At 46.5% G+C, this 13,777-nt stretch overlaps 1 protein-coding gene across 3 annotated transcripts in view; it reads right to left on the minus strand.

Annotated features, from left to right (window-relative positions):
- The window catches only part of ZSCAN2 (zinc finger and SCAN domain containing 2), a 25,545-nt gene that overhangs the window by 9,798 nt on the left and 1,970 nt on the right, over positions 1-13,777 (minus strand). For 2 of the 3 annotated variants that reach the window (XM_028494970.2, XM_055087916.1), the window contains exon 2: positions 12,623-13,136. In XM_028494970.2, the coding sequence (XP_028350771.1) occupies positions 12,623-13,028 (406 nt within the window). In that variant the 5' untranslated portion in view covers positions 13,029-13,136. Of the gene's footprint in view, positions 1-12,488; positions 13,137-13,777 lie in introns of all 3 variants that reach the window. The other variant, XM_055087917.1, reaches the window with a different exon arrangement.

A 13,777-nucleotide genomic window follows, 5' to 3' on the forward strand; every position in this document is an offset into this window, starting at 1 on the left:
TTTCATTTTTTCAAAAGGGTCCGACCACTGTCCAAACACCATCCACTGAACAGTCCATCCACTGAACGATTCCTGAATTGCCATAGGGCCCTTATTGGTTACTAGACAATTGCAGCTCGGTCTAAATCAATGGATCTTGTATTTTCCTGCCCTCGACATGGGCTCTAGACTCACATGCACAGCACATTCCCATGGAATGCACAGGGCCACGTGTGTCCTCCTGCCTGGACAGAGGCCTCTGCTTTCTCTCCCATGCTAGAAAGCGTACCAGAATAAGTGTAAGAAAAACTGCTGTCAATATGGGGATAAGCCTGAATTTGCTGTAATTTATCTATAACAGTGAGATAACTGGTCACAGACTTTGGTGTTTTAATGCGTGTTAAGCTCAGAATTCTTGTAAGGTCCCTCCCCCCTGATTGTGACATACCGCTGTGTCTCAACACCGTGGTCAGAGCCACTGGTCTAAAATGCAGAAGTGGGTCTGTAATTCTGATACAGCTGATGCCCAAGTGGGGCTCTCCCTATCGGGGCGCCGCCCTGGCAAGACTGGCGGGAACCTGATAGCACCTGAGTGACTGGGACCCTTGTTCCCCCTGAACTCTGACTGCCTGAAAGACAAAGCGCTGGTAAAAACAGCAAGGAGCTGTTATTGGTTTAAATGAATGACTGCCAAACAGTTACAGTGATAATGTTACATCTCTCTGAGTTCTGTATGGTATACACTTCAAATATTTAAGTGAACTGAAAGTGTTTTTGTCTTGAAACTGAGAATTGTGGCTTTAAAAAGACATATACCTTTACAACCCTGCACCGCTCTTCACTCCCCTTATTAACAAAAATGAAAGTATTTGTTCATTTGCTGTCACCAAAGGAGCATTTTTGCTGGGCCAGCAAGCTCAAAAGAGGTAAGCTGCTGCCTGTGCCCACCAAAAGCCAGGTGTGATGCTGAGGATGGCTGGAGAGGTCAGCTGTGACTCTCAGCTCACCTGTTGGACAAGAGTAGGTTTGAAGTTGATAATCTCCATTCCTGACTAGTCTAGAGGAGTGCTTCTCGAACTTCATAGTGCATATGAAATCACCTGGAGATCTTGCTAAATGCAGATTCTGCTTCAGTGGGGCTGGGCTGAGACTGAGGTATGCCTTTCTAGCAAGCTCCCAGGTGACACCTATGTTTTTGGTGCATGGACCACATTCTGAGTAACAAGGCTCTAGAGCAGTGGTTTTTAAACTTCACTGCATCTTAGAACCACCTGGGAAGCTTTCAAAACTCCCTTGCCTGGGCCACACCCCATGCCAACTAAATCAGAAAATCAGAATCCCTGGAGTGGGTTCCAGGACCCCAATGAGGAGTCTGAGAACCAGAGGTCTAGCACAGTGGTTCTCAAACTGGTGGCTGAATCAGGATCACCTGAAGGGCTCTTAAACCCACGTGCTGCAGCCCCCCTCCCAGCCCCCAGAGTTTCTGGTTCAGTAGGTCTGAAGGGAGGCCCGGGGACTTCATTTTTAACACACTTCCAGATGATGCTGATGGCACAGGGACCCCACACTAATGGTCAGAGGATTTATATGTCACGAATCTATCAATTTTGAGCCCCATAATTTCCCCTCTGCTCCCCTCTGATGGCAGCAGTTTCTTTTTTGGGTGGTGGGGCTTCTATGAGATAAAATGAATCTGTTAGGGACTTCCCTGGCAGCCCAGTGGTTAAGACTCCGAGCTTCCACTGCAGGGGGCTTGGGTTCGATCCCTGGTCGGGGAACTAAGATCCTGCAAGCCGTGCTATTTGGCCAAAAAAAAAAAAAAAGAATCTGTTAGGAGAGGAGCATTTCCCCTTTCAGCCTGATGCTGCAACCACACTGGTCTGGGGTTATCTTGCGGAGGCCGCTGCGGCATGAGTCCACTGGTCTCCGGGCTCTGAAGGTATTTTTCCGCTTACTTCATACAGAAAGTGAGATGAGGGTGGGTAGAACAATTAGAGAACAGTTCAAGGACAAGCTGTCTCAACTCTAGTGACTATACTTTCTGAACCGAAAATTAGGCCATACAATTTGAGAAATGACTTCTGGCCCCAGGGCCCAGGCCTCTTACAGACCAATATGAGACATTCTGAGAGGTATGGTTTGGCTGCCAGCTATTAGAATTCGAGACATTTTGATGCTTTACAAGGACAAATATTTTATACTCAAGATTGCCCTGGAAAATTGGGGTTCTCATTCTCCAAGTCACCAGAAAAAAAATGGAAGTGTATTGGGTTTTACATCAGTAATTTGTAACCAGCAACACAGGTAACTAGTGCTTTTCATAAATGGTCTTTCAACAGGCCTGTGAAACAGGCTAAAAACACAGCTGCCAGGCATGAACCATGTGGGCCAATCTCATCTAAAAAGAAAGAGCTCAGGACTTCCCTGGTGGCGCAGTGGTTAAGAATCTGCCTGCCAATGCAGGGGACACGGGTTCGAGCCCTGGTCTGGGAAGATCCCACATGCCGTGGAGCAACTAAGCCCGTGCGCCACAACTACTGAGCCTGTGCTCTAGAGCCCACGAGCCACACTTACTGAAGCCTGCATGCCTAGAGCTCATGCAGCGCAACGAAGAATAGCCCCTGCTCGCCGCAACTAGAGAAAGTCCATACACATCTTAGCTCCCCAACCAGGGATTGAACCTGCACCCCCTGCACTGGAAGGAGAAGTCCCAACCACTGGACCGCCAGGGAAGTCCCGACCCCATTTTGTTTTAAAACAAAACTTAGCTTGGCTTTCTCAAGGAGAGGCAGATAAGCCTGGAAGGAAGCAGCTATCTGCCTCTTTCATGGACCCAGCAGGTGAGCTTCTCCACACCTGCAGGGAGGCTGGAAGGATTCATTTCCTCATCCCGACAATACTTACTGGGTCCCCACTATGTATAGGGCACTGTGCGAGCTTAAAAAAAAAAAAAAAGAAAAAGGTTAAGAAAAAGATAGGTTCCTTGACTTTGGGGATTTTATAGGTTCCTAGAAGAAATAAGATGAGTATTCATACAAATAGAAAACAAGACGGAATACGATACAAAGCCAAAAGAGGAGAATCCAAATGTTCTGGGGGAGATGACTTCTAGCAGAGGTGATCAGAGATGCTCTCAGGCGGGTGGAACTGGGGACAGAAAACAGGGGCCGGAAGTAAGGAGAGCTTTATGGAGCAGGTCTCCAAAGGTGTGCACTCAAAGGAAGACCAGGATTTTATCACACAGGGATGGAATAAATTTTAAAAAAGGAAAAGTACAATTTATATAAAGTTCTAGAATAGACAAAACTAATATATGGTGGTAGAAATCAGATCAATGGTTGTCTGGGTGTAGGGGCACAAGGGAACTTTCTAGGGTGATGGAAATGTTCTATATCTCAATTGGGATGGTGGATACACAGATATAGACATTGGACAAAATCCTAGGGACTGTACGCTTAAATTGTGTGCATTTTATTTTATCGACAGTGTACTTCAATAGAGTTGATTTAAAAGAAAGAAAGAGGGAATTCCCTGGTTGTCCAGTGTCTAAGACTCCTCATTTCACTGCCAAAAGCATGGGTTCAATCCCTGGTCGGGGAAATAAGATCCCACAAGCCGTGCCTCATGGCAGAAAGAAACCGGTGGGGGGTGGGGCGGGGGGGAGGGAAGAAAGAATAAAAGAAAAGAAAAGAAAGAAAGAAAGAACTGAGGGCAAACACCAGTAGGTCTGAGTTTTTTAAAAAGCAAGATTTCTCCATGAGACTTGTTAGTCCTGGATCCTGACCTACACCCAATCCCTTTCCTCTCCAGTGGTGACCCTTCCCCAGCTTCTCCTGGGCATAGATGATTCAAAGCTGATTTCCTACAGAATGGGAGACTCTCTTCACAGAGTTGAGCTCTATATGAAGCACGGCATCACTTTGCTTTGGTCTCTATACCAGGTTGAAGCATCCTCCAACCTTTGTTTCTGGGATGGTGTTGTCGACTGAATGTCTGTGTGTCCTGCCCCACCCCCCAAAATTCATATGTTGAAACCTCATCACCAGTGTGATGGTATTTGGAGGTGGGATGTTTGGGAGATGCTTAAGTCATGAGGGTGGAGCCCTCATAAATGGGATTAGCACCCTTCTAAGAGAGACTCTAGAGAGGTTCCTCACCCCTTCCTCCATGAGGACACAGTGTGAGAAGACAACAATCTATGGACAGGGAAGAAGGCCCTCACCAGACACTGTATCTGCCATCACTGTGATCTTGGACTTCCCAGCCTCCAGAACTATGAGAAATAAATGTTTGTTGTTTAAGTCATCTAGACTATGGTATTTTTGCTACAGCAGCCCAAGCAGACTAAGACAAGTTGGTCAGCTGGTTTAGTAGTTAGTTGATTTGTTGTTTGGAAGGTTGGTTGGTTCACAAATTGCAGAGATGATAAAAGCAAGAGAGATTTTTCTATGGGCAAAATCTGAAAGAGAAGGAAAAGAAGGGGGAAAAAAAAACCTTAAAAAGAGAAAAGAGGGACTTCCCTGGTGGTGCAGTGGTTGAGAATCCACCTGCCAATGCAGGGGACACGGGTTCGAGCCCTGGGTCGGGAAGATCCCACATGCCTCGGAACAACTAACCCCGTGGGCCACTACTACTGAAGCCCACATGCCCTAGAGCCCAAGCACTGCAACTACTGAAGCCCGCATGTTCTAGGGCCCGCGTGTTGCAACTGCTGAGCCCGAGTACTGCAACTACTGAGCCCGAGTACTGCAACTACTGAAGCCCGCGCACCTAGAGCCCGTGCTCTGCAACAAGAGAAGCCACCACAGTGAGAAGTCTGCGCACCGCTACGAAGAGTAGACCCCTCTCAGCGCAACTAGAGAAAACCCACGCACAGCAATGAAGACCCAATGCAGCCCAAAATAATTTTTTTTAAAAAGAAGAAGAAGAGAAAACCCAAGGAAAAGAAAAAAAAACCTAAAGGTCTGTACATTTGAGGAGGATATTGACCATGGTGAAATTTCTTAAGACAAAAGTGAGAAAAAGAAGAATTGGGGAAAGTGGCATATATACATTCCCCTGATGGGGAAGAAAAGAGATGATGCAGAAGAAAATTCTGGAGTGACCTTTTACCACCTCAGGAAAACCCCCTCAGTAGCCAAGGCCTTTGGTAGCCATGGGGTAATGTAGAAACAGGGACCTGCTGGAGCTCAGAAGCACAGGACATAGTACCAGTCTCATGGTGACTACAGAAGAGTTATGCAACCTAATGCCAAAGGCTACATCTGTGAAAGTGTATATGTATTTAAAAGCAAAAATTCCCATTGCAACATTTTATAACCTCCCTCCAATTCATTCCCTGCTCATCCCTTTCACCACAACATCGCACAACCTTGACAAGCTGCAAGGCATTTATCAGGAGAAGAGTGAGTTTGTCAACATTTCTTTGCCCCAATATCCTCCTCTCAGAGCTTCTTATCTTATCTTCCAGTGAGCTCTGGCTCACAAAGATGTCCAAAGAGAACCAGCAAGCTACCAATGGATCTGGGTTCTACTCCACAACTTGGCACCTAAGGGTCCTCCCCCATATCCCCTTTATGAGATCGACAAACAGCAAATTTTAAAAAACAGATGTCCAGTTAAATTTGAATTTCAGATAAACAACAAACAATTTTTAAGTATAAGTATGTCCCAAATATTGCATGGGACATACTTATACTAAAAACGTATTCCTGTTTTTATCCTGTATTTTACCTAGCAACCATACCCTTTTACCCTAGTGATAATGATTCTCCAGAGAACAATGACAGCTGTCAACTTATTAACTGATCTGAAAAAAATACCAAAACTGTGTAAATTTTACATTTCACCCAGGAGAAAGATGAAGACAAATTATTATATAAAATTAACTATTACAAAATATATATGTAATGGGGTTTTTTTGGCTTGGCTGCGCTGTGCAGCTTATGCGATCTTAGTTCCCTGACCAGGGATTGAACCCGGGCCCCGGCAGTGAAAGTGCCAAGTCCTAACCACTGGACCGCCAGGGAATTCCCTATGAAATATATTTAAAGGACACCAGCAATGCATGGCTACAGTCGCCTTGTAACCATTAAAAAAAAGCCAAATAAAGCAAAAGTTCTCCATAAGTAAGCCACCAAATTTCTGTATGCTTCCCAAAAGTAACCACAGTTAACAGCGTGTTCTTCTAGAACTTTTCTATGCATTTGCATACATAAATGTAAGTACAGAATATGTAGAGTTGTTTTGTGTGTTTGTATGTATCATATTGTAAATGCTATTCCGTTGTTCTTGTTACATGACAGTACATATAGATCTACCTCATAGCTTTTAAAAGCTGCATAATATTCCACAGAACAAACATTACCCTAGTTTAGCAGATCTCAGAGCGTGGTCTGGGAACCCCTTGGGGGATCCTTTCAGGGGGCCTATAAGGTCAAAATTATTTTCATAATAGTAAGACATCATTTGCCTTTTGCATCCTCACTCTCTCACAAATGTACTGTGGAGTTTCCCAGAGGCTCCATGACATGTGATAATGTCATTGCTCTGACAGCTAGTGAAATATGTACGTGTATTTCTAATATTTTCCAAAATGTTCTAAAGAAGTAGAATTAGAGTATAAATGTGTGCATTTTCAAGAGGTGAACTCAGTTTGTTCTTGAACTTTTACTGTGCTATTCCTCACTAACTTCAATTGTACCTGCTATAATTTCTGTACTATTATCCAATATTATTATTTTGAATTCTGAATTTTTCCTTGGACCCATGGGGAAACACGAGAAATAAGTATGCTTTATCTTGTTTTGCAATAATATTTTTTAATGTTTTTCAAAAAACTTCCTAAAATTTGTAATTTTATGGGACTTCCCTGGCAGCCCAGTGGTTAAGACTCCGAGCTTCCACTGCAGGGGGCTTGGGTTCGATCCCTGGTCGGGGAACTAAGATCCTGCAAGCCGTGCTATTTGGCCAAAAAAAAAAAAAAAGAATCTGTTAGGAGAGGAGCATTTCCCCTTTCAGCCTGATGCTGCAACCACACTGGTCTGGGGTTATCTTGCGGAGGCCGCTGCGGCATGAGTCCACTGGTCTCCGGGCTCTGAAGGTATTTTTCCGCTTACTTCATACAGAAAGTGAGATGAGGGTGGGTAGAACAATTAGAGAACAGTTCAAGGACAAGCTGTCTCAACTCTAGTGACTATACTTTCTGAACCGAAAATTAGGCCATACAATTTGAGAAATAACTTCTGGCCCCAGGGCCCAGGCCTCTTACAGACCAATATGAGACATTCTGAGAGGTATGGTTTGGCTGCCAGCTATTGGAATTCGAGACATTTTGATGCTTTACAAGGACAAATATTTTATACTCAAGATTGCCCTGGAAAATTGGGGTTCTCATTCTCCAAGTCACCAGAAAAAAAATGGAAGTGTATTGGGTTTTACATCAGTAATTTGTAACCAGCAACACAGGTAACTAGTGCTTTTCATAAATGGTCTTTCAACAGGCCTGTGAAACAGGCTAAAAACACAGCTGCCAGGCATGAACCATGTGGGCCAATCTCATCTAAAAAGAAAGAGCTCAGGACTTCCCTGGTGGCGCAGTGGTTAAGAATCTGCCTGCCAATGCAGGGGACACGGGTTCGAGCCCTGGTCTGGGAAGATCCCACATGCCGTGGAGCAACTAAGCCCGTGCGCCACAACTACTGAGCCTGTGCTCTAGAGCCCACGAGCCACACTTACTGAAGCCTGCATGCCTAGAGCTCATGCAGCGCAACGAAGAATAGCCCCTGCTCGCCGCAACTAGAGAAAGTCCATATACAGCAACGAAGAACGAATGCAGCCAAAAATAAATAAATAATTTTTTTTTTTTTTTTTTGCGGTACGCGGGCCTCTCACCGCTGTGACCTCTCCCGCCGCGGAGCACAGGCTCCGGACGCACAGGCCCAGCGGCCATGGCCCACGGGCCCAGCCACTCCGCGGCATGTGGGATCCTCACGGACCAGGGCACGAACCCGCGTCCCCTGCATCGGCAGGCGGACTCCCAACCACTGCGCCACCAGGGAAGCCCAATAAATTTATTTTAAAAAAAATAAAAAGAAAGAGCACATCACTGGATGGATGGTCTCCACAGGACCAGTGATGCCCTACTGCGGCTTCCACGTCCAGCCCACAACAGTTTCATTTTCTCTGGCATTTGTGCGCTGGTGGCCACATCCAATACCAGCTCCCCGGTGCAAGAGACCTCTAGGCAAATGTCCTCCCTGGGGTGTGGATTCACCATACCTTAGGTTTCCAAATCCAAAGCTTGTCCCTTCAAGTAAATGCTGCCAGTCCCATGGACTACTCCTACCAGTTTGGCTGGATAACAACAGGTGAAAAAGGCCACCTACTGGTTTATTCTCAGGCCATGAAGGGAGATATCCTTGAGCCTTTGGAATTTGAGAAAGGGCAATAGCGCCCACCTCCATACTCAGAAACATGTTCTCTATGTTTAAAAACATCTTTGTTAACAGCATAAATATGATAATATTCAGAGTTCGCTGAATATAAACAAAGGATTAATACAGAGCTTCTAAGAACGAAAACCTAAGAGTAGGTGTTCTCTTGCTGGACTAAGCTGCCTGACTTGCCTACCGGCCTGAGAATTCTCCCAGGTCTAAGCTGCAGTCCTACCTAGTCTCCCTTTCTAGATTTGGAAATATCCCTGGCTACGTTCTGCCAACTTTGGGATTGACCTTTTTTTTTTTTTTTTTAAAGATGTTTTTGATGTGGACCATTTTTAAAGTCTTTGAATTTGTTACAGTATCGCTCCTGCTTTATGTTTTGGTTTTTTGACCACGAGGCATGTGGGATCTTAGCTCCCCAACCAGGGATTGAACCTGCACCCCCTGCACTGGAAGGGGAAGTCCCAACCACTGGACCGCCAGGGAAGTCCCGACCCCATTTTGTTTTAAAACAAAACTTAGCTTGGCTTTCTCAAGGAGAGGCAGATAAGCCTGGAAGGAAGCAGCTATCTGCCTCTTTCATGGACCCAGCAGGTGAGCTTCTCCACACCTGCAGGGAGGCTGGAAGGATTCATTTCCTCATCCCGACAATACTTACTGGGTCCCCACTATGTATAGGGCACTGTGCGAGCTTAAAAAAAAAAAAAAAGAAAAAGGTTAAGAAAAAGATAGGTTCCTTGACTTTGGGGATTTTATAGGTTCCTAGAAGAAATAAGATGAGTATTCATACAAATAGAAAACAAGACGGAATACGATACAAAGCCAAAAGAGGAGGAGAATCCAAATGTTCTGGGGGAGATGACTTCTAGCAGAGGTGATCAGAGATGCTCTCAGGCGGGTGGAACTGGGGACAGAAAACAGGGGCCGGAAGTAAGGAGAGCTTTATGGAGCAGGTCTCCAAAGGTGTGCACTCAAAGGAAGACCAGGATTTTATCACACAGGGATGGACAAGGCCACTCCAAGTCAAAACTCAGGAGCACAGGTGAATGCCAGCAAGTACAGGTTATGTTCAAGAAACAGCAAGATCTGGTCTGAATGAAGCAAGAGCTGTGGCAAGGGGCTCAGAGGAGGACCAGCCATGGGCACCTGGGCCAGGTCACACAGGGCCATGGGCTGTAAGCAGAACAAAGAGGTCATGGTTGATTTGGAGACACTGGGGAACTCAAGAAGATTTTTAAGCAGGAGAGTGCCCGATCACTCAGGTAGGAGTGGAGCGATGCAGGGGAAAGAGGCTGAAGGCAGGTTCCCTTTGGAGGCTGCTGTGAGAGTTCAGGTGAAATACCAAGAGCCTGAAATAGGGCTGGGTATGGGGACCAAAATGCCCTTGGGAAACACAAAGAGAGATGAGCTTTACCACTTAAACTATTAATATAGGTCCAATCTCAACAGGAATTTTAAGATATTTTAACTGTGAACACCTAGAGGTGCCTGCTAGTCAAATATTAAACAACCACTGTCTAACCAGGCCTTGAAAATGTGCTGGGTAAATGTGACCAAAGGTCCCGAGCTGGACAAACAGACTAGAGGTCAAGTGGTCTTTTGCTGAGTAAATGTTTGAGAAGGGATGGAGATCACTGCAGAGGTTCCTCTGAGTAATCATAAGGCAGGTCCGGAGCATGTGTTAGACAAATGAAAACCAACAAAGACGATCTCAATGGCAGAAATCAGAGCACTGACAAGCCCACTCAGTCTGGAACATTCCCCATCCGGGATGTCCCGTGAAAGATGAAAGGCACACAGCCCCTCCAGCAAGCCAGGTGGGGAGGGCTGTCACAGTGGGAGCCTGTCATTGCCTCAGAGACACCTGATGAGACTTGACGCCCTGCTTTGTGACTTCCCCAACTGAACAGTAACCCCAGAGGTTTCTCCTCAGCCGTCCACCCCTCTGGCCTCTCTTTAGCATCTCACTGAAGAGCCTGAGGTTCATCACAAACTTGTTACATAGTAAACAAGGTTTTTAAATAGGATGAGAGGCTTTTGCTTTTTTAAGTAGGAAGAGTAAAATTAAAAGCTATTTTTCAGGGTCAAAGAAAATCAGGTATTTTGCTTCAAATAAAACCTGGGATCTACCAAACACACATGGAAGCAAACAGACTGGAGTTTGAATGCTGACTCCACCACTAACCAGCTGTGTGACCTCAAGGAAGAGCTTGACCTTGCTGAACTTCCATTTCCTCATCTGTAAAATGACAGTTCCGCCCACCTCATGGGATTATCAGCGAGATGGACATGAAAGGTGCTCAGTGAAGGCTTGGGCTCACAGGTGGCCCTCCATGACCACCCTTTTCTCCAAAGGACAGCTTTATACTCACATCTCCCAAGTCCCTGGGCATTGTTACAACTCTGTCCCCAAACCACCTTCCCTTTCCAGCCTTCTGAATCCTCTAGACTAGATGCCTCTGAGTTAGTCACCTTTGTCTTAGTCCTCATCTGCAGCCCCTCTTTCCAACATCCCACCGGCAACTATGACTTTGCATCAGATGTGACGAAATGCTTAAGAACATGAGCCACGTCCTCAGACCCCTGAGCTGGCATCCTGCTTCAGCCTCGTACTAGCTGCGCGATCTTAAGGGAGTCACTTATCTTCCCCGGTGATGATAATTCCGCCTGTCTCCAAGCTGCAGCACAGCTTCCTGCACCCAGGAGTCATCTTCCAGGATCATGGTGGCAACCTCCTCCTCCTGGTCATCTTCCTCTTGAGGGACCTGGACTAAGGGGCTCAGGGGAGTGGTTCCTCTCAGCACCTCCGAGGCCATCATCCACGTTCTTGGGGGAATCACTCAGGCTTCTAACCTTGACCTTCTGTCTTCTCCAGCCAGGCTCTCTGAGAGTTTTCGTGAGTTTTGCACATCAGATGCTAGGCACACTGGCTGGCCCACAAAAAGGATCCATCAATGCTGGCTAGGGTTACTATTAATTCTTTCTCACATGCATCCAGTCTCCTCCTCTTCCCCTGCAGTCCCCACCTTGGACCCACCCCTATCACTGCCCATCCAGCATCTAGATGGCTTCCTGGCTGCTCTCCTCCCTCCGGCCTCTCCCTCCTGTAATCAAACCTGCATCCTGTTGCTAAGCTCAGCTTCCTCCCATGCCCCTGGGGCCCTAGTTTAGAACTTGCTGAGGCCAAAGATATTTGGTCTAAGCCTCACCCACTCTTCCTCCAGACCCTACTTCCTACCCCTTCCTAAAAACACACTTTCCACTCCAATCAGCCAGCCTTCCTTATGGTCATCCGAACGATCCCACACCAGTCCACCCTTCTGAGCCTCAGCTCCACTGGGATGCCACACCCTCCCCCTGCCCAGCGCCTTTCCAAACCCCCCTCCAGCTCAACTCCTGCTCAAGTGTCACATCCTCTGTGAAGCCTTCTCTGACCTCTCCTCTCCTCTCACCACTCCGTTCCCTGAACATCCTCACAAAGGCAGCCATTGGTTCCCAGGGGTCCTGAAACAGTCCTAGGGGCACAGGTAGATCTGAAGTAAATATCTGGTAATCAAGGCAGTCCAGTTTACAACTGAAGGCCAGAATGGAGGCAGAGTGGTTGAACGGCATGCATGGGTCCCACAACGTATTAATAACACAAGAGACAAATATATTAACTGTTGCAAAAAGCTCAGGTTTGGAATTACTCTTTTAAGAGCCTGGGATGACTTTATACCACAGATAAGTCCCTAGTTATTAGCTGGCTTACTCGTCATTCACCTTGATTTTACAAAAATCATCACTTTTTTAAAACAGGATTTGGTTTTTCTAACTGCTGGAACTTAAATATTTGGAAGTTTAGTGCACAACCGGATGAAAGTGCCAAGGGGTGGTTTATGGGGATCTTCAGCCCCTCACCCCATAACCTCCATCAGCTTCCCAACCGCTCCAACTACACACAAAAAAACTGTGCTAACTACGTAAATTTAGCTCTGAGAATAGTCCTCTAAGCCCCTCTTATACTGAAATTCTGGAACTGTCACTGCACACAACCAGGGCATTTTGGGGTGACAATGTGCTGATCACCTGCAGACAGAGTAGAGGGATGGGGCTGACCCGAACTCAGTCCTGGATACCACCTTCTCCTCCTCTGCAAACACCACACTCTTCCATCTCAGAGGGCTGCTCCCACCCTCTCCCTACGAGGTTCTGCATCTCACCACTGTCCCGAAGGGTCTGGGTCAAATCTTCCACCAGGGCCACCGCCTCCTCGCTGCTCTCGGGCCGATGCTCTTGCAGCCAGGCCTGAATTTCCCTTGGCAGCACGGTCAGCATTTGCTCCTTAGTGTGCACCTCTGGCCTCAGCCAGCGCCGGCAGAGCTCTCGAAGACGGCCAAGGGCACCCTGTGGCCCTCCGGCCACCTCCTCATGGGGGCTGCCCTTGCCGGCGCTCTGGGAAAAGGGCTCCGACTCAGGGCCATCCTCCTGCAGCACAGCTTCCTGCACCCAGGAATCGTCTTCCAGGATCATGGTGGCAACCTCCTCCTCCTGGTCATCTTCCTCTTGAGGGACATGAACTAAGGGGCTCAGGGGAGTGGTTACTCTCGGCACCTCCGAGGCCATCATCCACGTTCTGGGGGGAATCACTCAGGCTTCTAACCTTGACCTTCAGTCTTCTCCAGCCAGGCTCTCTGAGAAGACAGCACCCTCCTCAAATTTCAACAAGGAGTCTGGCTAAGAATGAGAAAGAGAACTAGAATCAATAAGTAAACTGTCCTAAAACAATCTAACTCACAGCAGCCCAGGTCAGGCCACCAAATGATTCTTACATCTGCAAATCCACAGAAGTTTCCTGTCCCTCTTAAAGGAAAAATGGCTTATTCCCGAAAACATCACTATGGCAAGAGAAGTTAAGAAGAATCACAAGCACAAAAAATAGAGTATTTTTCTTTCCAAAAGACGAAAGCATGAGTATCAGAAATTCAAAGTCCTCGCAAGAACCCAGGACTGAGTTATCCTGCCCTAAGTCAGTTCAGACTTGCTGCAGAGTGACCTTGACCTAACATACAACTCAGTCACACAACCTCACTGACCACCTAATAAGTAGAGATAATAACACCTATCCTTCTTATCTGAAGGAGACCTCTCAAGGATTTGCAAAGGATCAGATGTCAAGACACTTTGACGCTCACTGGAAGGAAGGAAATACCTCAACTGCATTATTACCATTTTTTAAAATATGAAGTTTTAAAATGTTTGTACTCTTAGATCCAGCCTTGGCCCCTCAGGAATTTTTTTTTTAACTTGCTTTTTAATTAATTTATTTATTTTTGGCTGTGTTGGGTCTTCGTTTCTGTGCGGGGGCTTTCTCTAGT

This window comes from Physeter macrocephalus, chromosome 11 (genome assembly GCF_002837175.3).
Source record: "Physeter macrocephalus isolate SW-GA chromosome 11, ASM283717v5, whole genome shotgun sequence".
In the NCBI taxonomy this organism is placed as follows: Eukaryota; Metazoa; Chordata; class Mammalia; order Artiodactyla; family Physeteridae; genus Physeter; species Physeter macrocephalus.